At 46.1% G+C, this 22595-nt stretch overlaps 1 protein-coding gene and 1 pseudogene across 1 annotated transcript; both read right to left on the bottom strand.

Moving 5' to 3' along the window:
• The window catches only part of LOC125549239, a 32123-nt pseudogene extending 31590 nt beyond the window's left edge, over positions 1 to 533 (bottom strand).
• An 18558-nt stretch (positions 534 to 19091) lies between these two features.
• Positions 19092 to 21557, bottom strand: LOC125549238 (sugar transport protein MST3-like). The gene is made up of 2 exons (XM_048712698.1): positions 21066 to 21557; positions 19092 to 20253 (listed from the first exon to the last, which is right to left on the bottom strand). Exons 1-2 carry the CDS (start codon positions 21519 to 21521, stop codon positions 19183 to 19185), a joined length of 1527 nt encoding a protein of 508 aa, XP_048568655.1. The 5' UTR covers positions 21522 to 21557; the 3' UTR covers positions 19092 to 19182.
• Between the last annotated feature and the right edge of the window lie 1038 nt (positions 21558 to 22595).

Here is a 22595-nt window from a genome sequence, read left to right as displayed (position 1 = left end):
TTCGGGATCCACACACATCTCATGTCATGGGCTCATGGCAACATATACAAGAATCAACGTAGTGAACGGTCTCGTACCTGATTGGTGAACCCGATGCCGATGCCAAGCAGAATGTGTCCAACGATGAGCATCGCGAGGTTCTGGGCGGCGCCATTCAGGGCGGCTCCCACAAGGAAGGTGAAGCCGCTGGCTAACATGGACCACTTGCGGCCGAGGATGCGGGTGACAGCAGACGCGAAGAAGGAGGTGACGAGGGCGGCGAGGTAGAGTGAGGAGGTGAAGGCCTGCAGCAGCTGGTTGTCGTACTGGCAATACTGGTTGGTCTTGCTCGCAGCCTGCTTCTGCCGGTACACCTCTGGGAAAAACTTTAAGAGGAAGGTGTCCATGGATGTTACGCCACCTGAGATGCCGATATCGTACCCAAAAATGAGGCCGCCGGTGGAGGCAACGACGCAGGCGAAGACGACATACAGGGTAAGCTTGCCAGGGTATTGCTTTCCGGTGGCCGTGTTCACAATGGCGCCGCCGGCCATAGCTGTCTGATCACAGCTACGGATGGACGAATACTAAGTTACTGACTACGAGCTTCCCGAAGTTGAATATATAATGCCGGGCTTCCGTCAGGCCACCGAGGAGCGGAGCTTAACTCAGTCTGTTGTCTGCTTATTCCACAGACGAAGTCAGAAAAAATGGATATTTGTCTTCGTTTATATACTCATTTTATATAGGCTACAACGTGTATGGTTGCGCATAATTAGAGCTACGGAAACTGAAGGGTTATAGGTGTTTTTTTTTGAGTTGTTTGGATTGTTTACCACATATGTCACGTGGTGGTTACAGGTGTTTCTCTTTGCAATAGTTGGCAAAGCAAATTGTCAGGAGTATGTACTTAGTGCTCCCACCAAGATAAACCACTGATTCGATTTCACAATGTCGGTGTCTGGTACGTGAAGCAAACAAATAACGAATGGAGGAATAAGCTAAATGAAGCCGCATCGTCCTTCCTTTCCGGCGCCGGCCCTTTATTTATATATTGGTGCAACACAAGTCAAGAAAAAGTCTGATTGGCACCGCGTCTCGGCCGGCATCCTGCTCTCCAGAGGGTGCGGTCAGGAGCTACCGTACCTTGATACACCTAGGACCTCTCACTAGTAGAAAATAGGGCTGTGATTAGAGCCTGCCAAGCCTATTAGTCCCAGTTCAGTTAAGAATCGGGACCCATGAGGATATACGTTCCGGTTCGTGCGTCCAGAGGCCCGGCCGATCCTTGGGAGGCATTTGTCCCGGTTTATGTGGACCCATTTGTTTCGATTCTAGACACGAACCGGGATCAATGGGCCTCGCTCCTGACCCACAGCCATTGGTCCCGGTTCGTGCCTAGAACCGGGACAGAAGGCGGGCCTTTAGTCTCGGTTCCAGTCACGAACCGGGACAAACGAGTTGCCTATATATCCCCTCGCCGACGAGCAGAGCACTCCACACTGCTCTGTTTTTTTGACCGGCGAGAGCAGGGCATTTGGGTGCTCTAGCTCACCTCCAATGCACATGAGGTGTTCGATGAAATGTCTGAGCCACGCTAGTTATGTTTTCTCCTCTCGAAGCTGGACCTCCTCCATTTCCCCAAGATTTGCATAGGTTTAGCGGTCTGTCATGTCCCGTCCCCGTCTTCACCGCCGTCGATCGCCCGCGCTGATCTCGTCGCCGACACCACCGTGGTGAGCCTCTTGTTCTTATCTTCTTTCTGAAAGAAAAACAATTCTTACTTTAGATAGATACTTGTCTAATTTTCTTACTTTTGACACACATAATTATATATAAAGCCCGCAGATGAATCGGCAATGGATGTACGGTGACATACACACCTACGAGTACATTAAGGGCCTGCATAATTTTCTCGAAGTGGCTGAGGCAAACAAATAGAATGGTTTTATGTGTTGTCCATGCCCTATATATGGGAATACGAAGTCTTACTCTAACCGGAAAATCCTTCACACCCACATGCTTTATAAGGGTTTCATGCCACACTATAATGTTTGGACGAAGTATGGAGAAATAAGGGTTATGATAGAAGATAGCGAAGAAGAAGAGGACGATGACAACTATGTGCCCCCTGAATACCGTGATGCTGCAACGGGGGAAGCTGCTGAAGATCAAGATGAACCAGACGATGTGCCCGATGATAATGATCTCCACCGGGTCATTATTGATGCAAGGACATAGTGCGAAAGTCAAAAGAAGAAGTTGAAGTTTGATCGCATGTTAGAGGATCACAAAAAAGGGTTGTACCCCAATTGCGATGATGGCAACACAAAGCTCAGTACCATACTGGAATTGCTGTAGTGGAAGGCAGAGAATGCTGTGCCTGAGAAAGGATTTGAGAAGCTACTGAAAATATTGAAGAAGAAGTTTTCAAAGGATAACGAATTGTCCGACAATACGTACGCAGCAAAGAAGGTCGTGTGCCCTATAGAATTGGAGGTGCAGAAGATACATGCGTGCCCTAATGACTGCATCCTCTACCGCGGTGCGTACGAGGATTTGAACGCATGCCCGGTATGCGGTGCATTGCAGTATAAGATCAGACGAGATGACCCTGGTGATGTTGACGGCGAGCCCCCCAGGAAGAGGGTTCCTGCAAAGGTGATGTGATATGCTCCTATAATACCACCGTTGAAATGTCTATTCAGAAACGAAGAGCATGCCAAGTTGATGCGATGGCACAGAGAGGGCCGTAAGAAAGACGGGAAGTTGAGAGCACCCGCTGACGAGTCGCAGTGGAGAAAAATCGAGAGAAAGTACTGGGCTGAGTTTGCAGGTGAACCAAGGAACGTATGGTTTGGTTTAAGCGCGGATGGCATTAATCCTTTCGGGGAGCAGAGCAGCAATCACAGCACCTAGCCCGTGACTCTATGTATGTATAACCTTCCTCCTTGGATGTGCATGAAGTGGAAGTTCATTATGATGCCAATTCTCATCCAAGGCCCTAAGCAACCCGGCAACGACATTGACGTATACCTAAGGCCATTAGTTGAAGAACTTTTACAGCCGTGGAATGAAAACGGTGTACGTGTGTGGGATGAGCACAAACAGGAGGAATTTAACCTGCACGTGTTGCTGTTTGTAACCATCAACGATTAGCCCGCCCTCAGTAACCTTTCAGGACAGACAAATAAGGGATACCACGCATGCACGCATTGTTTAGCTGACACCGAAAGTGTATACCTAGACAAATGCAGGAAGAATGTGTACCTGGGACATCGTCGATTTCTTTCGACCAACCATCAATGTCGAAAGAAAGCCAAGCATTTCAAAGGCGACGAATATCACCGGAAGAAGTCCGCCATGCGTACTGGTGATCACATACTTTCTATGGTCAATGATTTACACGTAATCTTCGAAAAGGGTCCCGGCAGACTAGCTGTTCCGAATAACGCTGAGGGACGTGCACCCATATGGAAGAAGAAATCTATATTTTGGGACCTACCGTACTTGAAAGTCCTAGAGGTCCGCTCTTCAATCAACGTGATGCACGTGACGAAGAACCTTTGAGTGAATCTGCTAAGCTTCTTGGATGTGTATGGGAAGACAAAAGATACACCCGAGACACGGGAGGACCTGCAATGTTTGCACGAAAAAGATGGCATGCCTCCAAAGCAGTATGAAGGTCCTGCCAGCTACGCTCTTACCAAAGAAAAGAAGGAAATCTTCTTTCAATTCCTGCTCAGTATGAAGGTCCTGACTGGCTTCTCGTCGAATATAAAGGGAATAATAAATATGCCAGAGGAAAAGTTCCAGAACCTAAAGTCTCGTGACTGCCAGGTGATTGTGACGCAACTGCTTCCGGTTGCATTGAGGGGGCTTCTACTGGAAAACGTCCGATTAGCCATTGTGAAGCTATGTGCATTCCTCAATGCAATCTCTCAGAAGGTGATCGATCCAGAAATCATACCAAGGCTAAGGAGTGATGTGGCGCAATGTTTTGTGAGTTTCGAGCTGATGTTCCCACCATCCTTCTTCAATATCATGATGCACATCCTAGTTCATCTAGTCGACGAGATTGTCATTCTGGGGCCCGTATTTCTACACAATATGTTCCCTTTGAAAGGTTCATGGGAGTTCTAAAAAATATGTCTGTAACCGTGCTAGGCTAGAAGGAAGCATCTCCATGGGCCATCAAACAGAGGATGTCATTGGGTTTTGTGTTGACTTCATTCCTGGCCTTAAGAAGATAGGTCAACCTAAATCGCGGTATAAGGGGAGACAGACTAGAAAAGGCACCCTTGAAGGGGACTCAATAATATGCAGGGATGGACATTCTTGGTCTTAAGCACACTACACGGTCCTACAGAACTCTACCTTGATGACCCCGTATGTCGATAAACATAAGAACATTCTGCGCTCCAAACAACCGGAACAGTGTGATGACTTGATTACATGTGAACACATAGAGACTTTCAGCAGTTGGTTGGAAACACGTCTCAGAGGAATCAACTAAAAAGGACGGTACTAAAGCTTTTTTAAACCTCTAGTATTATTGAAACTAAAATTATATAGAATTTATGCAACTAAAATTACCAAAGTATTTTCTGTTCAAAACATTAAAAGCAAAAAAAATTCATAAAATAAATACGAAAAGCAAAAAATAAAATAAAATAAATAAGTATAAACAAAATAAACTTTTATAAATAAGAAGAAATAAAATAGAATAAAATAAATAAGAAGAAACAAAATAAAATAAAATAAAGTAAACTTTTTTAAAATATATAAGTAGAAACGAAATAAAATAAAATAAAATAAAATAAAATAAACTTTTATAAAATAAATAAGTAGAAACAAAATAAAATAAAATAAATAAACCTTAATAAAATAAATAAAAATAGCAACAGTCAGTATTTTGTTGTAAGTACAAACAATATAAAAAATTAAAGAACAAAGAAAACAAAAAAGTTAGAAAAAAATAAAAACAAATGCCACCTACTGGGCCACCACAGCCTGAATATGAGTAGAAACCCAATCATGGGCCAGAATTCAGCCCCGCTACTAGGGATGGGCATAAAAACCAACAAACCGAACACCGGACCGAAGCCGAAACCGAAAAAACCGAAAGTTCGGTTTTTCTTGTTCCTATAGAAAAATTCGGTTTTCCACTCTGCTAACCGAACTTGATTCCTTCGGTTCGGTATTACCACCTGTAACCGAACAGGAAACCGAACATACGCAAGGGCACTTGAACCTACAGCGAAAGGAGCTGCTCTCGCGCTTGGTTTTTTATTTTTATAATCTGCTCCCGCGCTAGGTAGCCTCGAGAGCGTGCGTGCGCTCGCGACAAAAATTTATGGGCTAAATCGAGGACCTACAAGCAAGGCCCAAGCTGACAAGCTGTCGTGGGCTTCTTTTTCAGTTGTGAGGCTGATGTAGTATACTTGCACGCACCTACTTATGAAAGCAGCACCGGCGCTCCCGTCTGGTGGTTTAGTCCCACCTCGGCCAGCAACACACAAGGACGTGGTTAGCTAGCCTATATAAGAGTGCGGGTGGAGAGGAATCAAAGGCACGTAGCTGAATCTTCTGCACATTCAGCAAATACAGTATACACCGATTACCGAACCGAAAAACTCGGTTAACCGAATTTTCGGTTAGCTAGTTTTGGATGCTTTTTTCGGTTTTCATCTTTGCTAACCGATTTTACTAAAATACCGAACGGTAGAAACCGAATTTTCGCTTTATACCGAATGCCCAGGCCTACCCGCTACAGGTCCAATATGCCCACAGGCAAACAGTGTCAGGTTAGGCCCAAAAGAGAGGAGCTCGAGAGGTTGTCAGGTTAGGCCCAAAAGAGAGGAGCTCGAGAGGGTTGGCGCAACCGCGCTTATAAACCACTTTCGAACTCTCTCAGCTAGCACGAACTGGGACAAATGCTGAGTGTATATAAGCAGCACTTGTCAAATTTTTCATTTAGTTCTTCGATCCGTGCGCCCCTTCCCTGCCTCGACCTCACCGCCGCCGCCATGTGCCCCTGCCTCGACCTCGACGCGAACGCCGCCGCGCCCCTGTCCTGCCCCGACGTTGCGCCGCGCCCCTGCCTTGCCATCAACGCCGCCGCACCACTGCCCGTCAGACAGGCCGGTACTCCCTCCTCCCTCCCACCCCTCTCCTCTGTCCTTCCTCCATGTATGCAATGATGGTGAAGTTGGTTCAGTGCAAAATTTCAGAGAATTGCATGTTTTCAGCCATGTTCACAAGGTGTTTGATGGAATGCTAGGGCTAGCTAGGGAACTTTATTTTATGAGAAACTTGGCAGGATGATGTCTCCATGGATGTTAGTGAAGATGGTCAAGTTGGTTTGATAAAAGAAAAAAACTTGTTAGTGCTCAAAATTCAGATTTTTTTAGCAAGGAAGATGTATGGATGTATGGATGGATGGATCGATATGGATGTATATACAGAATGTTCATATATGATGTTTTTTTGTTCATATTGTGTATGTATTCTTCTTCCTCTTCTTATTTTTTATCGGGTATGTCGTTGTTGATATACCCCCCCTCCCCGATAACTTTTAGTAACTACTACTTAGAAAGTGTTTAATATAATTAGTTAGAAAAATAATAGACTAGTTAAACTAGTTTTTTTAGTAACTGCTTAGTAGTTGAACTACTTGATTTAATAAAACTACTTTATTTCACTATAGAAGTAGTTTATTTTTGGTAAGTACTACTTTATTTTATTTATAGTAAGTGCTTAGTAGTTGAATTAGTTGATTTAATAAAACTACTTTATTTTACTATAAAAGTAGTTTATTTTTAGTAAGTACTACTTTACTTTATTTATAGTAAGTGCTTAGTAGTTGAACTAGTTGATTTGATAAAACTACTTTATTTTACTATAGAAGTAGTTTATTTGTAGTAAGAAAATTAATAGAACTAGTTTATTTTTTTAGTTCAAGCAATTATTCCCGCATCGACGCCGTCGATGCCTATCCCGCATCCTCGTCGTCGACTCGGCGGAGGAGGCCGGCTTGATCAGGGGGGCCATGTCTGGGGCTGGGCTCCGTCAGGCTGTTTGTAACATCCCAATTTTATTAAATTTGGATGTTAATAAAATCATTCAATGCATATCATATTTCTTTGCATTTTGGAGTTTTTGAAATATTCAAATAACAGTTTTCCACTCGAGAAAAACAAATGAGAGGGGATAAGATGACTTCCTCAAAATATAAAAAGAGTGGAAAAATTTATTTTGAATATTACTTTAAGTTTTGGAGTTGTTTGGTATTTATTTTATTTGCAAAAAGTGCATTAGTTGCATTAGGAAATCTATTTTCATAATGTTCTGTGCTTAAGTTAATGTTCATTAGGCTCTAAATATTATGTAGTTATTTTAAAAATTAATTTTAGTTATGAGCATTTTGATCTCCTATTAAAACACACACACACACACATGCAGCCTGGACCGAAACTGGATTCGGCCCAGGAGCGCCCGACCGGCCCAGCTGGCCATTTCGGCCCATGGTCGCCCGCGCGCCCCAACCTCCCGCACCCGTCGACCGCCCGCAGCCTCACCTCGCTCGCTACCGCCGCCGCCAATGACGGGTGGGCCCCGCTCCACCTCATCTCCCCCAACCTCCCGCTTTCCCCGCACGGGTGAGGTCGCCGCCGCGCTCCCGCAACCGCCGAGCGAGCCCCTCGTGGATAATGCATATCCGCGGCACCCGCACGCCCTTCCCTCGCTTATAAATGCCCCGAGCTCCCCTCAGTCGACCTCGCCGTCCCGCTTCTCCCCACGCCGCCCATAGCCGCCGCTGTCGCCGTTTACATCTCGCCGGAGCCGCGCCGCTCTGTCGTCCCTGCCGTCGCCAGTAAGCCACCATGGCCTCCCCTTCTTCGTCAAATGGCTCCCCGCGGCAAAACGCACCCGTTTGACACCTTTTCCTTGCCTAGGTCCCGCCAGAGACGACGCCCCGACGACGCCCGACCTCGCCGGAGCCCACGGAGCGCCGCCGCCTTCACCTCGCCGACCCCGACGCCCCTGAGGAGCCCCGACGCCGCCATCCGGACGCCCAAGCCGCGCCGCACCTCCCCGTCGACGAGGACCACCGCAGCCGTCGTCCCCTCCATCACCGACGTCGCGCCGCCGTCTTCTGCTCGTCGCCGACGTCGCCAGTCGCTGTAAGCCGGCGCACCTCCTCTCGTTCGTTAGATCGAAGATCCACGGCCCAGATTAGATTAGGTCCGTTTTTTTTATTTCGCAAAGAGGTACGCGGTTAACCGCGGTTCCCTTGGACCGTGCGGTTTATTTAAACTGAGCGTCGGTTTTTCTTTAGTTAGCCACCGCCGTTGTTTTTTTATTTAGCGGCCGTTCACCATATAGCCTCCGCAGCGGACGCTGCTCGGCCAGCCAGGAGCTGCCACGTGGCCAGGGACTTGTTTGCGATAATTCTTTTTCTGTTTAGTCCCTGTAAATAGCAGATCAGTCCCTGATCTTAGATTAGCCATAACTTTTTAACCGTAGATCCAAACTCGATGAAACCAGCGACAAATTCTTCGTATTGTCTAGATCAATCCAGTAGCATAGTTTTTGCAAATTTTGTTAGATTCAAATTTGAATTTATTCAGATTCGAATTCAAACTTCAAATAGCCATATCTCCGAAACCGTAGCTCCGATTAAGTTGATTCCTTTTGCATGCTGTCACCGTAGCAAAACCCTATCACCTAGACCTTTGTCACAATAATTTTTCACATACTAGAATTTGCCCTTTAATATTTTTACTAGTATGCATAGTATGCACTATATTTCACATCACCGTTTGAACCATAGGCCTATGATGTTTTGCACTTAGAGTATTTCTGTATTAGCTTAGTGTGTTGTATGTTCATTTGGTTTTTCCGAGACTTTTTGCTATGCATGTTCTTTTGGTTCTCTGCAATGTTTGCTTATGTTTGTTATCTTCTTCGCGATAGATTGCCCGGAGTGCGAAGCAGAATATTACCAGTCTTTAGAATTCAACCAGCAGTACCAAGGCAAGTTGCATCTTGATCATGTTTCATTACCTATGTTTTTAATTATGCACTTAGTTCTTTGCGGTAGGACTACATGGTAGGAAACTGGTGCCGCATGACCTTGCTTTTCACCCAGTAGTTCATTGAGGTAGGTCTGAACCATATAACTTTGTCACCATCGTTTTACTTTATGTTGCTATGCTAAGTAGACGTGGATTGGGGAGTGACCATTGTAAAGTTTGAGTGACAATGTAGTAAATAGGACCTAAGTTAATTAATTAACTACCTAGGCGGAAACTTGTGGGAATGGTGGCTAAGTACAGTGGGGCACGCATGGGAAATCCATGGTGGTGCACCACTAGTGGACCGTCCGCTTAGGCTCAAAGAGATCAATCGTATTCCCATGTCTAGAAGCTTACGTGTGCAGCCACAGGCCAATATGGGCTCTGGCTTAGTTGAGTAGTTAGTGTGACCCCTTCCGGGATGGGCTAGCAGATGTAGAATGATGTAGGTGTACCGGCCTATCCGTGGGTTAAGGGGGAACATTTTCGAAATGCTATGTCTCGATCTTCCGATCATGGAGGTGGTCGAGTCTTGTGGGGAAAAGTGCACAACCTCTGCAGAGTTTCGACCTAATCGATTAGCCGTGTCCCCGGTTACGGACAACTTGAGCATCTAGTAGTGGAAATGCCGGGAGATCTCCTCACCTTTAAATTAAACAGTTGGGTTTTAAATGAAACTTGGGAATGGATGGAGTTGGATTTGCCAACTCATCCTATGCAAATGTGTAGTAGTAGAATAACATCTTTTCTAATAGGGAAAAACTAGCTTTATGCAAAAACTAAACTTAGAGCTTTCCACCAGCCAAATTGCATGTAGAAGTAGGTTCATTACACTATGATGTGACTTGCCAGTACATTCAATGTACTGACCCATTTGGCTGCAACTTATCACGTTGCAGATATATCCGACGAGGATTAAGGTGCGATAGGTCGATGTTCTACACCCAACCTTGCTCGTGGAGTTGGACTCATGTACTTCTTTGCTTCCGCAGTATTTGCTTATTGGCTCTATGCCCTATTTTGTAATAAATGTATTGCTCCTGGACTATCGATGTAATAAAGAGATGTGTGTTATTTCTGTTATTTCATCGAGTACTGTGTGTGCTAGCAAGTCGATCCAGGTACTAGCACGGTAAGCACAGAGACTTCGACTCTTACCTAGTCGGGTCGCTACACTGGTATTGGCAGGTGCTACCTTCCGGGGGGGCGTAGGTTGGTGAGGAGCTAGCCCGTCATTAACCCGATACTTATTTGGTGGCGGTCGCGTGGGCCAGTAATGGTGCCGAGGCTTCCGGACACCGCGGAGGTGGTACGTCACCGTGTCAGCGAGGAGGACGAGCACGTCCGTCGCTACATGGTTGCGTTGGAGGGCAGGTTCAACAATACCTGGCAGGTTCTTCAGGGATCTCACTGGAGCTATGATCCTGTGATGGTTCCTTCTCTTTGGGTGTCCACCGCCCGCGCCGATATTTGTCAGGCGCTACAGTTCTAGCTGTATTAGCGATTCTATATTTATGATAGTATTCGAGGTGTATTAGTGATAATATTCGAAGATGTACGGACGCAAGAGATGATGTAGTTTTGCTTATAATTGAATGCATGCTAATTTGAATACTACATTATTTTACGATTTGGTTTTGCTTATTGAATGCTCAAATTGGAAAAACTACTCCTACTTTGAATGCTAAAATTGGAGAGCACTATGCAAGGCGTATGCATTTGATTAGTTGATAGCTTATAGGGTTTTTGTTTTTGCAGAAATCTAGGAGCCCCCTCCATCATCCCCACCATCGCCCCCGTCACCGACCCCCCTCCGACCTCGAGGTGAGACCAGCCAAATCTCCATGTCAATATGAGTCCTATAAGATATTTTGAAATGTTTTTCTCATATTTTCAACCATTGAAATGTAATGGCCATCAAGTTTGAATGCTCATATGATGTAGAAGTTTAATATTTGAATTATGAACATAGGAAATGTCATACTCGGACGACGAAAGTCTCCCGGGGGAGTGCGACTGGTGCCACGATGACCGAGGTCTGTGCGACAGGACTCACCTAGATGAAGATCGGCGCTTCAACATTAAGCTCGAGGAGACCTTCGATGCTGAAACGGTACGCAACGACGACAAGTGTTTTTTTCGTAATTAAGAACGACTTCAACTATTTCAACGTGTAATTTTCATCTTTTACAATTCAACTGGCTTATCCCATGCCATGCAAGACGCTATGTCTTGGAGAGGATGGGTTTTGAAGACCATGAAAGGATGGAAACAAAGAAAATTCACCTAAGGGCCCATCATGGTATGGATTTCGAAGGAAAGCTGTACAATTCTGAGAGCGTAACCCATTTTGGTTGCAAAAAATGGAAAGCACTTTGCAAGATATATGGTTTTCATGAGGATATGCTTGTCACCATGGATCTTGGTGATCCTGAAATAGAGCAAGACAATATGGACATTTGGGTCCTTGTTGATACGCCTCCAATTCTACCGTTATGTGAGTTTCTCAAACATAGTTATTAACTAATTTATATTGTTTATTTCAAAATAGTTGACAAATTATTTTCATTATTCAAAGAATGTGTGGAAGATGGTAGACAAAACCCACTACATCGATGGCTCCGAATTAACTTATCAGGAGAAAAATCATTGATACGTCTCCAACGTATCTATAATTTTTGATTGTTCCATGCTATATTACCTACTGTTTTGGACTATATTGGGATTTATTTTCCACTTTTATATTATTTTTGGGACTAACCTATTAACCAGAGGCCCAGCCCAGAATTGATGTTTTTTTTTGCCTATTTCAGTATTTCGGAGAAACAGAATATCAAACGGAGTCCAAATGGAATGAAACCTTTGGGAACGCGATTTTCTCATCAGATAAGACCCAGGAGACTTGGACCCTCCGTCAAGAAAGCCACGAGGCGGTCACGAGGGTGGAGGGCGCCCCTCCTAGGGCGCGCCCCCTGCCTCGTGGGCCCCTCGAAGCTCCACCGACGTACTCATTCCTCCTAAATATACCTACGTACCCCCAAACAAACAGAGATGGAGCTAAAAATCTAATTCCACCACCGCAACTTTATGTATCCACGAGATCCCATCTTGGGGCCTGTTCCGGAGCTCCGCCGGAGGGGGCATCGATCACGGAGGCCTTCTACATCATCATCCAAGCCCCTCCGATGAAGTGTGAGTAGTTTACTTTAGACCTACGGGTCCATAGTTAGTAGGTAGATGGCTTCTTCTCTCTTTTTGGATCTCAATACAATGTTCTCCCCCTCTCTCGTGGAGATCTATTCGATGTAATCTTCTTTTTGCGGTGTGTTTGTTGAGACCGATGAATTGTGGGTTTATGATCTAGTCTATCTATGAATAATATTTGAATCTTCTCTGAATTCTTTTATGTATGATTGGTTATCTTTGCAAGTCTCTTCAAATTATCAGTTTGGTTTGGCCTACTAGATTGGTTTTTCTTGCCATGGGAGAAGTGCTTAGCTTTGGGTTCGATCTTGCGGTGTCCTTTCCCAGTGACAGAAGGGGCAGCAAGGCACGTATTGTATTGTTGCCATCGAGGATAACAAGATGGGGTTTTTATCATATTGCATGAAACTATCCCTCTACATCATGTGATCTTGCTTAAGGCGTTACTCTGTTTTTAACTTAATACTCTAGATGCATGCTGGATAGCGGTCGATGAGTGGAGTAATAGTAGTAGATGCAGGCAGGAGTCGGTCTACTTGTCTCGGACGTAATGTCTATATACATGATCATACCTAGATATTCTCATAACTATGCTCAATTCTGTCAATTGCTCAACAGTAATTTGTTCACCCACCATGAAATCTATGGCCCCCGGGTCTCTTTCTCATCATATCAATCTCTATCACTTTATTATTGCTTTGCTTTTTTTACTTTGCCCTTTTACTATTTACTTTGCATCTCTATACCAGAAATACCAAAAATATTATCTATCATCTCTATCAGATCTCACTTTCGTAAGTGACCGTGAAGGGATTGACAACCCCCTAAGCGCGTTGGTTGCGTTGAGCTATTGTTTTTGTGTAGGTACGAGGGACTCGCGCGTAGCCTCCTACTGCATTGATACCTTGGTTCTCAAAAACCGAGGGAAATACTTACGCTACTTTGCTGCATTATCCTCTCCTCTTCGGGGAAATCCAACGCAATGCTCAAGAGGTAGCAATCATCTAATTGCATTTTGTACTGATATTGAGAATTACAATATCCACAATCAAACTCCTCAACATTATGGTCAATACGTGCCACTAGTGCACGTGTTGAACCACGATAACTACCATGGAGATACCCTGGTAAGATTTTTTACTATTATGACATCCGTGCATCTTTTGCGTACTTCTAAAACTAGTACATCATTGCTAACTATGAAGTTATTACTATGTTTTTTAACAGAGAATCCCGATGGATTGTGTGCCTCATTTGATGTAGCAGAAAGGTAGCCTTGATGTTTTGAACATACATCCAGGTCATCCTACGAATCTGAACCGTCCATAACGGATTTCTAAAAGAATTGGAGACATGCTAATCAAAGAATGGAAAAAATGTATGGACAGTCGTAAGGAGGTTCTTAAAAGCAAAAGGAAGCGAAGCGCAAGAATTGGAGACATGATCTATATTGTTTTATGCTATTTTACCTTAAAGAGGGTATTTATGTCCTACCTAATACTGATGATCATGTGCTAAGAACAAGTAAGTAGGGTTGATTCGATGACTATGAGGATGATGATCGTATGACTTGTTACTAATAACGAGTAGAAGTTTTATGATGCTGATTAGTAGGACTTGTTATTATGATGATACATGATGCGAGCATGAAGAGTTATTATATATCAGTGAGTGAAATGAACATGGATTGGATTGAAGTGAAGGCAACATGCATGTGGTGCATGTCGAAAGTAGTACAATCCAAACTTGATCAAGTTAGGACTAGTATTACTCTCGACATGCACCACATATTGCGTTCACTTCAATCTAAGCCATGTTTAGGCATAGCAGTAGCGTTGGTAAACCAAGCACGGAGATAAGAGTGGGCACTTCTCTCTATTAGCTAGCTAACAACCTAAATTAACCCCCAAAACCCCTAAACCACCCCATTTTAAAAAAAAACCTCAGCTCTTGCTAGCTGCTGACGCGTGGATGTCTTTTGGTCCCGGTTGGTGCCACCAACCGAGACCAAAGGCCCTTCTGCCTGGGCTCGCCGCAGCGGCCCATCTGTCCCGGTTCGTGTAAGAACCGGGACTAAAGGCCTAGGGCATTAGTAACGACCCTTTAGTCCCGGTTCGTTCGTCAACCGGGACAGATGAGCCTTACGAACCGGGACAAATGGCCCTTTTTCTACTAGTGTCTATGCATCAATACAACAGTAGTAGACTCCGTACGACTATAATTAGCTAGCCAATCTGCAACCCATGAGTGCTTTGGTTTTCACTGTGAGATGTCTATAAACGGAACATGCCAACATATTCCTAGAAAGAATAAATAGTGCCCCAAAGGAGTCCGACTAGATCAGGGTGGGTTTGATCGTGTGATATAAGGCCTGATACCAATTGATAGGCAAAGGTGGCAGGATCCTTTTCTTTTGGACGTGCAAGAAACAAATACAGAGTGACCCAGTATATAAGCGAAGCTAGGCCGGAAAACCACAATAACAACAAAGAAAAGAAAAGAAAATAACCGCCAACGACAATCAAAGCAGACCACCAACACCTAACATCGCCTCTGCCCCAGAGATCGAGAGCAAGATCTTCAGAAACACGTTCAAGAAGGCGAATGACGGCCAAGGACATCGCCATTAGTGGCATCGATCCCGGTCGAACACAAAGCTTTCGCCCAGCCCTGCGCTCCACCGCCCCACCGAACCATGCCAGTGGTTCGGCCAAGCCAACAGCCTCCAATGTCCATTCCACCACAACCGGTCATGGCCCAGTGTAAGCAAGTACTCTTCCAAAATGCCTCCATGGAGGAGGACACCCATGGGCGCCAAAATCACCAGCAATGACCCCTGTCAAAGAACAAAAGCTTTCGCCCAAAGCCTTATGCCTCGCCACCTCTCACCTAGGGTGGGCACCAGGCCGCTGTGAACCTTACTATACCAAATCGCGTCTCCGCTGGCATTCAGCAGTGGCAAGCATGACCAGAATGAACAGAAGGACGCAATGGCCTCCACATCGCCATGGTGGATTGCATACATCGATGCTGGCACCACCACCATCACCACAACAACGAGGGCTCCCACAAGCCACATCGCCGCCTATATGCCAACAGCAACACATAGCTGCAGCATCACCGAGGCCAATCATGTTGTATGGTGCATGCCCGGCCACAACGCAAGCCACAACCAAAGCATACCGTGACACCAACTTGCCATGATCGGAACCACAAATGAGTGACAACAGAGAGGACGCTCGTTTGCCAAAGCTTACTCCGGCCGCAGCCCATTCGGGCAAATATCGGGCCATCCGTGACCCAAATCAAGCCGCCAGCACCACCGTGTGCGCGCCGTGCCACGCTGCCACACCCAACAGAATGCCTCCATGCCGCAAGCGCAGGAGCACAACCGCGTGACATAAGACCTCGAACGCAAACGCTAGAGCAGGAAAATCGGGTTTCCATGATCTTGGCCAAAGAGCCATCGCGCGCGCAGCCACAACGACCGCCGAGCTCCGATGCCTCCTTGGCATTCCTCCACGCAACCAGCACGACGCCTAGATTAGCACCGCACAACCCGCCACTAGTTGACGCCTCGCCGCATAGCCCACCGCAAGCGAGCCTCCATTGAGCGGAGGAACAAGGCCCGCCGCCGCCGGCTCCCTCCCGGCTTTTCTTGGAAGGGAGCTGCCGGCGGCAGCGAGGGAGAGGGCGGGGAGGAGGGGAGGGAAGGTAGATGCACCGCCGCCACACGTGTCGCCATGGGGAGGGAGCAACGCGGGGGCAGTTTTCTAATCAATTCCAATATGTGTCTCTTGTGGGACGATCTTTCTTTGAGATGATAAATATCGATTGACAATCCGATTACAACATGCAACCACGTTGCTACTTAGAAATCAGCAAACTAATTTCCTAGAGGTTAATGGCGATCCCATAAAAAAGATTAGCATAACACCGAAGATCTGTTCCTAGAAGCCAGCGAAGAACGAGAAAGAATATGATCAAAGCAATCTGAATATTGCAGATATAGATGAAGTATTCATAAAAGTGGGGTTCCGATAGTATTCTTGTCCAGTTCGTTGGACACAATCGAAGTACCTCGCAATGGCTAACTTTTAACTAAATAAAACCCAAGAAAAACACTAGGGAATTGATCTACTTATCTAGGACTAAGGCATGACGACCAAGGGGATGGACATACTTCCAAGGCAGTGAAAACCAACTGTAGGTCATGCAAGACCCTTGGGCCCAAGTAAAGGTGACACATCACCATTTGATTTGTAGTTTGAATTGGATTCTGGATCAACATCAGATTGTTTCGGTGATATCTACGTGCTCGGGACGAATTTGAAGGTGAATCTAATGGGGTTGGAAAGTTCACAAGATAAGTTGTCCAACAAAATAAGATTCACCTAATTCAGAGTTCGAATGAAAAAGTTACAGGCATTTGAAGTCAGATATGTGTGTGTAGTTTGAAACTGAGTCCATAACACGTAGAACTTGAACTGTAACTTCTTTATTACAACACATGGTTTATAGAAGTGCTCAATAATCCTCCAAATAGACATGAAGTAAAAAAGGTGAAGTATTTTGCCCTTGATAATATAAATTAATTATTGCATAATTTTTATTAGAATTCGCCTAAAAATACACATATATGCTATAATTTTTGTCATATCCAAGGTAGCCATGTCGATTTCCACATATATGCTAAAAATTTCATCACTGGCCATGAAGCTCGTCGGATCAACCATGTAGAACTCCTGGACCGAGGCCGGATGCCACGTGCATGACGGTGCCATGGCTCGTTGTAGGCTGTCTGCAAACTTGCACATCTCCTCGTCCTTTTCCGCGTGTTCCTCGGCTGCGTCCTCCAGGATGTCGGTGAGATCTTCGATGTTGGCAATCAGATGGGTGGTGGGTGGGTGAAAAAAATTGATTACTTGTTGCTGCTTGGCACGGCACGACGCCATGCCTTGAAGAATCAACTTGCTGCAGGAGAGATGCCGCGCTAGCATTCGGGGTGTTGCAAGCTTGATTCGTCATAGTTTGTGGCCCAACAAGATTCTGAGATAAAAACCTTTTATGGCGCATCATGACTGTGTGTGATCATGCACATTATGACCATAGAACACCGACCAAGTCAGCCATATGAATCTTGTTATGAGAATGAGGGAAAGAAAATTTACATAGCTCTGTCGAACCCAAGCAGGGATGAACATCGTCTTTTGATTTTTTTTCAAGTGCATCGATAGATCGAAGACTCCACGGGGCATGAACAACTTTATGATGACCTTATGGAGCACTTGTGGGAGCTACATCGGTGTTGAACTTCCTCATGTTTACTTCGAAAGCATTTTGACCATTTATTATGTGTGAATTTAAATTTCCATACTTGTAGATTTGAAATTAGGATGAATGATACTCCCTCCTTCCCATTGTGTAGGGTGTGTAAGCTTTTGGTAAGGAAATTAGCACAAGGCTTCTCGCAAATTATTGCCATGGTTACAAAAAGTTTCTTCCACTTTTTTGATAAATGGAATATATTAATATCGCGAAGATACCAATTATATCCTGCCTCTCCACAAACAAGATATTGAAATACATCAAGGATGCACACAACTACGAACAAAAATTAAAAAAAATCACCCTGGAGAGTCCGAGATCTCAAAAAACAATGCCTTCGCAATGACCATTGCCATGTACAACCAATGGAAGCCAAACCTTGGGATTTCACCCTGGAGATCATGGCTCGGAACTCGAGAAGCACCGCCAAAAATGTTGTTCACCTATGTTGCCGCCCCCTCTTTCCAAGGCCACCACTGCAAATGCTCAACACCGGACACACAGGAAAATGCCGCCAGTCTTCAGCACAACCAAAACTCCTATCCGCTATTACAAGTCTCCGATCGCAGCCACCGTGACTTTCTTCACCACATGCTCCATGGCACCGACATGGCAGCGAAGCTTCGCGCCACACCCTCATAAAGCCTCTCTGGCTGAAGATGAGGGCGCTCCCAACCGGATCAATTCCGATCTAGATATCAAGTGATGCAATCGCCAAAAGCTGTCCAGATCGAGGAGGCCGGCATGAAGCAGATCGAAGTTATGGAGCTTGAAGAATAGTAGGGCCAACCACCTCGGGGCTCGCCTGGATCCCGATGGCCGGATCTGGGCAGTGTCACGCTTGACATCCTCCCCCGATGCAGCCCCAAATGGCCACGACGCCGGTAGCCGCTGCCACACCCATGTGAGGACGTGAGGTCTGCCACCGGTCGCCGGGATCCTAAGGCCCAGTGCGCACCGTTGCACTTCCCAACCTGCTGCCCTACAGGAAGGAAGCCGCCGTGGGAGAGAGCCTGGCCTCCGCTGTCGGCCGCGGGGGCTTCACCCAGTGGCGGCGCGGCGTGAGGAGGGGAAAGAGCGGCGCTGGTGTGTGGATTGCTGGCCGCGCCCGAGTTGCCTTGGGCTGGGTGACGTGGGAAGAGCCTTTTTTCGCGGAGGGGTCGAGCCGATCGATTGGTTATGATGCGTTCTTCTTCCATGATATCCTTTACAAACATGGTTGGCTAATCCACCATTAGCAATGGTTAGTTTAGTCTGACCATCCAAGAGAGAATATCAGGGGCTCAGTGCTAACACGCCTTAGATGTTTAGAAGTTTTGAGAAAGGTTAGGCGCCTAAGATTTTGGGAAGAAGGGAGTATGTGTTGAAGATAAAAATATTTTTTATGGTAAAAATGTATGCATTAGTGTAAAGAGTAACAGGAATTATAAGATCGAATTTACAGCTGCACACCATTCAAATCCAATAACTTTATTGGACAGACCCCTAAACGTACTTAAAGGTAATAGGAAGAGGTTTTTGAGGGAACTATTGAACGTGGATGTTGTCATCTACAATGAGGTTTTCATGATATTTCATTATTCATCTCCATTCAAGGCTCTTGAACGTGGATGTCGTCATCTCCGACAAACCTACTCCAGAACCAGTGTCCCTTCCAGACGAGCACCATCTCCTCGATGGGGACGTTCTTGGTCTCCGGCAGGAAGAGCGCCACGAAGACGGTCATGACCACCCCCCATCCGGCGAAGAAGTAGAAGAGCCCGAATTTCATGTGGCAGAGCATCGTGAGGAAGGCTTGCGCGATGACGAAGGTGAAGAGCATGTTCACCGATACGTTGATGCTCTGCGCCGCCGACCGGATCTCCAGCGGGAAGATCTCGCTCGGCACCAGCCACCCCAGCGCACCCCACGACCACACGAAGCCCGCCACGTACAAGCAGATGAAGAGCACCACCGCCGCCGCGTAGCCTTTGGGCATCTCTCCAACACCGCTCGTCCCGAACCTTGCCGCGATCAGCGTCCCCACCGCGAGCTGAGACACTAGCATCTGCGCGCCACCCTGCAGGAACAACTTCCGCCGCCCCAGCCTGTCGACGATGAGCATTGTCACCAGCGAGCCAAGCACGAGGACGCCGCCTGTCATAACTGACGACACGAGCGACGCGTCCCCTTTAAAACCGAGCGTCTCAAAAAGCACGGGTGCGTAGAAGTTGATGACGTTGATGCCAGAGAGCTGCTGGAAGAAGGGGATGAGCACGGCCATGGTGAGCTGCGCACGGTACTTGCGCAACACAATGTTGCGCCATGGATGTTGCACTAGCTTTGACACCTCCCTTGCTGCCACCAGGTCCGCGTACTCATCACCGATGTCGTCGGTGCCGCGAATACGGCGTAGCATCCGACGGGACGCCTCTGGGTGGCCTCGCTCCATCAATGAGTTGGGGGTGTCAGGGAGGAAGAGTGAGCCGAGCGTGATGACCGCCGCTGGCACAGCCGCGAGCCCTAGGCTGAAGCGCCAACCATGGCCGCCTTTGATCTTGTTGGTACCGTAGTTGATGAGCTCTGCTGTCAGGATGCCGGTGGTGATCATGAGGTTGAAACCAGTGCCGAGCATGCCACGAAGACGCGCTGGTGCCATCTCCGACATGTACAACGGCACAGACTGCATGCATGCGTATCAAAGTAATCATTCAATTGTACTTTTACACACTTGATTCATCATGTGTACTCACAATATGCCCGAAATTATGTGGCGTGCACATAATATTGGATGATTTTGACTCACCATCAATATACTTTCATACTTGCTTGCACAACTATCGATTTATTTCTGCACATAGTAATGCAGTGGGATAGACATGGACGAGATACTACAAGACAGCACCTAGCACCACCTCAGTTCATGCTTTTCTTTTATACTATTTTTTACTACTTAAAAAATTGTCAATGGGACTTGATGTTTAGTTGGTTTTCAATCCATATATCTTCCCCGTTGGTCCATGCATATCCTAAACAAATGAAACAAAGAAATGAATGTGCCCCATATATGTCTCATTCTCTTCCCATTTCTGTGTACGTACCTGTTGATGCAACTGTAAATGTAATTAATCAATAACTACTCCATGCGTATCAAAATATAAGACGTTATTGGACACTATCATAGTGTTAAAAAACTTCTATATTAAGTTACAGAGGTAGTAAGACACAAACGAGTGACGCAGAACAACAAAGCAGTCAAGCTCTTTGAAATTTCTGGCTTCAACTTGGGCGATATATATTTGCATGTGGCGGCATTTTGATGTGACCTTGAGGGCAACATATATTTGCATACGGAACTGTGATGTGACCTTCATGGCGACATATATTTGCATACGGAACTGTGATGTGACCTTGATGGCGATATAGATAAATATATTTGCACACGCACACATCTCATCTCATGCAAAAAAGTCATTGGAGTGAACAACCTCGTACCTGATTGGCGAAGCCAATGCCGACTCCGAGCAATGTGCGTCCAACGATGAGCATGGCAATGTTCTGCGCGGCGCCGTTCAGGGCCGCTCCCACGAGAAAGGCGAAGCCGCCGGCAAACATGGACCACCTGCGGCCTAGGACGCGGGTGACGGTGGATGCAAAGAAGGAGGCGATGAGGGCGGCGAGGTAGAGGGAGGAGGTGAAGGCCTGTAGCAGCTGGTTGTCGTACCGGCAGTACTGGTTGCTCTTGCTCGCCTCCTGCTTCTTCCAGTACACCTCTGGGAAGAACTTCAAGAGGAACGGGTCCATGGACGTGACGCCGCCTGAGATGCCGATGTCATAGCCAAAGATGAGGCCGCCGGTGGAGGCGACGACGCATGTGAAGACGACGTATAGAGTGAGCTTGCCAGGGTATGGCTTTCCACCAGCCGTGTTCATCATGACGCCGCCGGCCATGGTTGATCGAAGCTAGGGATGGTAGGATTGGGCGAATACTTTGCTACTAGCTCACTATTAAGGTTGGAATATATGATGCCAGCATGCCACCGAGGAGAGGGAGCGCAGCTCAATCTGCTTATATCAAGGACGGAGCCTATAAAATTGTGCTCCTCTTCAATGGGCTGGGCTAGGTACTCCCACGAATGTGGATTTATAAAGCTCAGGTTTCTGGACACCTCTTATCTTTACCGTCCAATGTTGCTTTGAGATCCATGCTACACAACTAACTTACTACATGCAATTTTCTCTTTTTTTCTTCAAAACGAAACAACATATGAACTTTAAACTTCGCAGGACAACAAAACATACTTACTGCAATGTGGGAAAAAACTTTCAGATTTTTTGGTCCGACATAAATATACAAAATGAGATTTTTTTGAGTAAAAAATACTATTTTTTTGTATATACAGTTCAAAAAAAATCTCAAAGTATTTTTCCCACATTCTAGTTAGAATGTTTTGTTGTTCTCCAAAGTTTGAACTTCATACGTTGTTTTATTTAGAAGAAACAAAAAAAGACAAAAGTGTTTGCACGAATCGCGATGCAGAAATGAATGGATAGATAAGGTGGTGTAGGAAAGCCTATGCTCTCTCAAATGTTAACCGTACTCCCACCTGGCTTTGGCCGAGTTCGGTTTTGGGGATTAATTCCCAACAGTGAACTAACGGCATTTCTAACCAATTCCCAATAACTGTTTAGAGAAGTAAAAATTCGGCTTTACTTCTCTAAGCGGCACCTAGCCGATCCCCAATCGGCGTTAGTGGATGATTAATTATCCCCAGCCGTGCTCCGTCTCTCTATATTTACTCCACCACTTGGCGGCCGAGTAAAAATGAATCCTCTCTCCTCTGCTGTCTCCCCCGCTCCACTTCCGTGCCGCATCTACGCCGGCGCCACCCCTCCCACGCCCAACCGGCCACCGGCCGCCGCCGCGGATGCCCCGTCGCGGTCCTTGAGCATCCGGATTTGTGCCCCTCTCGTCCGGTCGCCGGTGCACAACCAGTAGATCTACGGCTTCCGCGTTCACTGCCG

Source organism: Triticum urartu, chromosome 3, assembly GCF_003073215.2.
Source record: "Triticum urartu cultivar G1812 chromosome 3, Tu2.1, whole genome shotgun sequence".
In the NCBI taxonomy this organism is placed as follows: Eukaryota; Viridiplantae; Streptophyta; class Magnoliopsida; order Poales; family Poaceae; genus Triticum; species Triticum urartu.
This window is presented reverse-complemented; position numbering and strand designations above follow the sequence as displayed.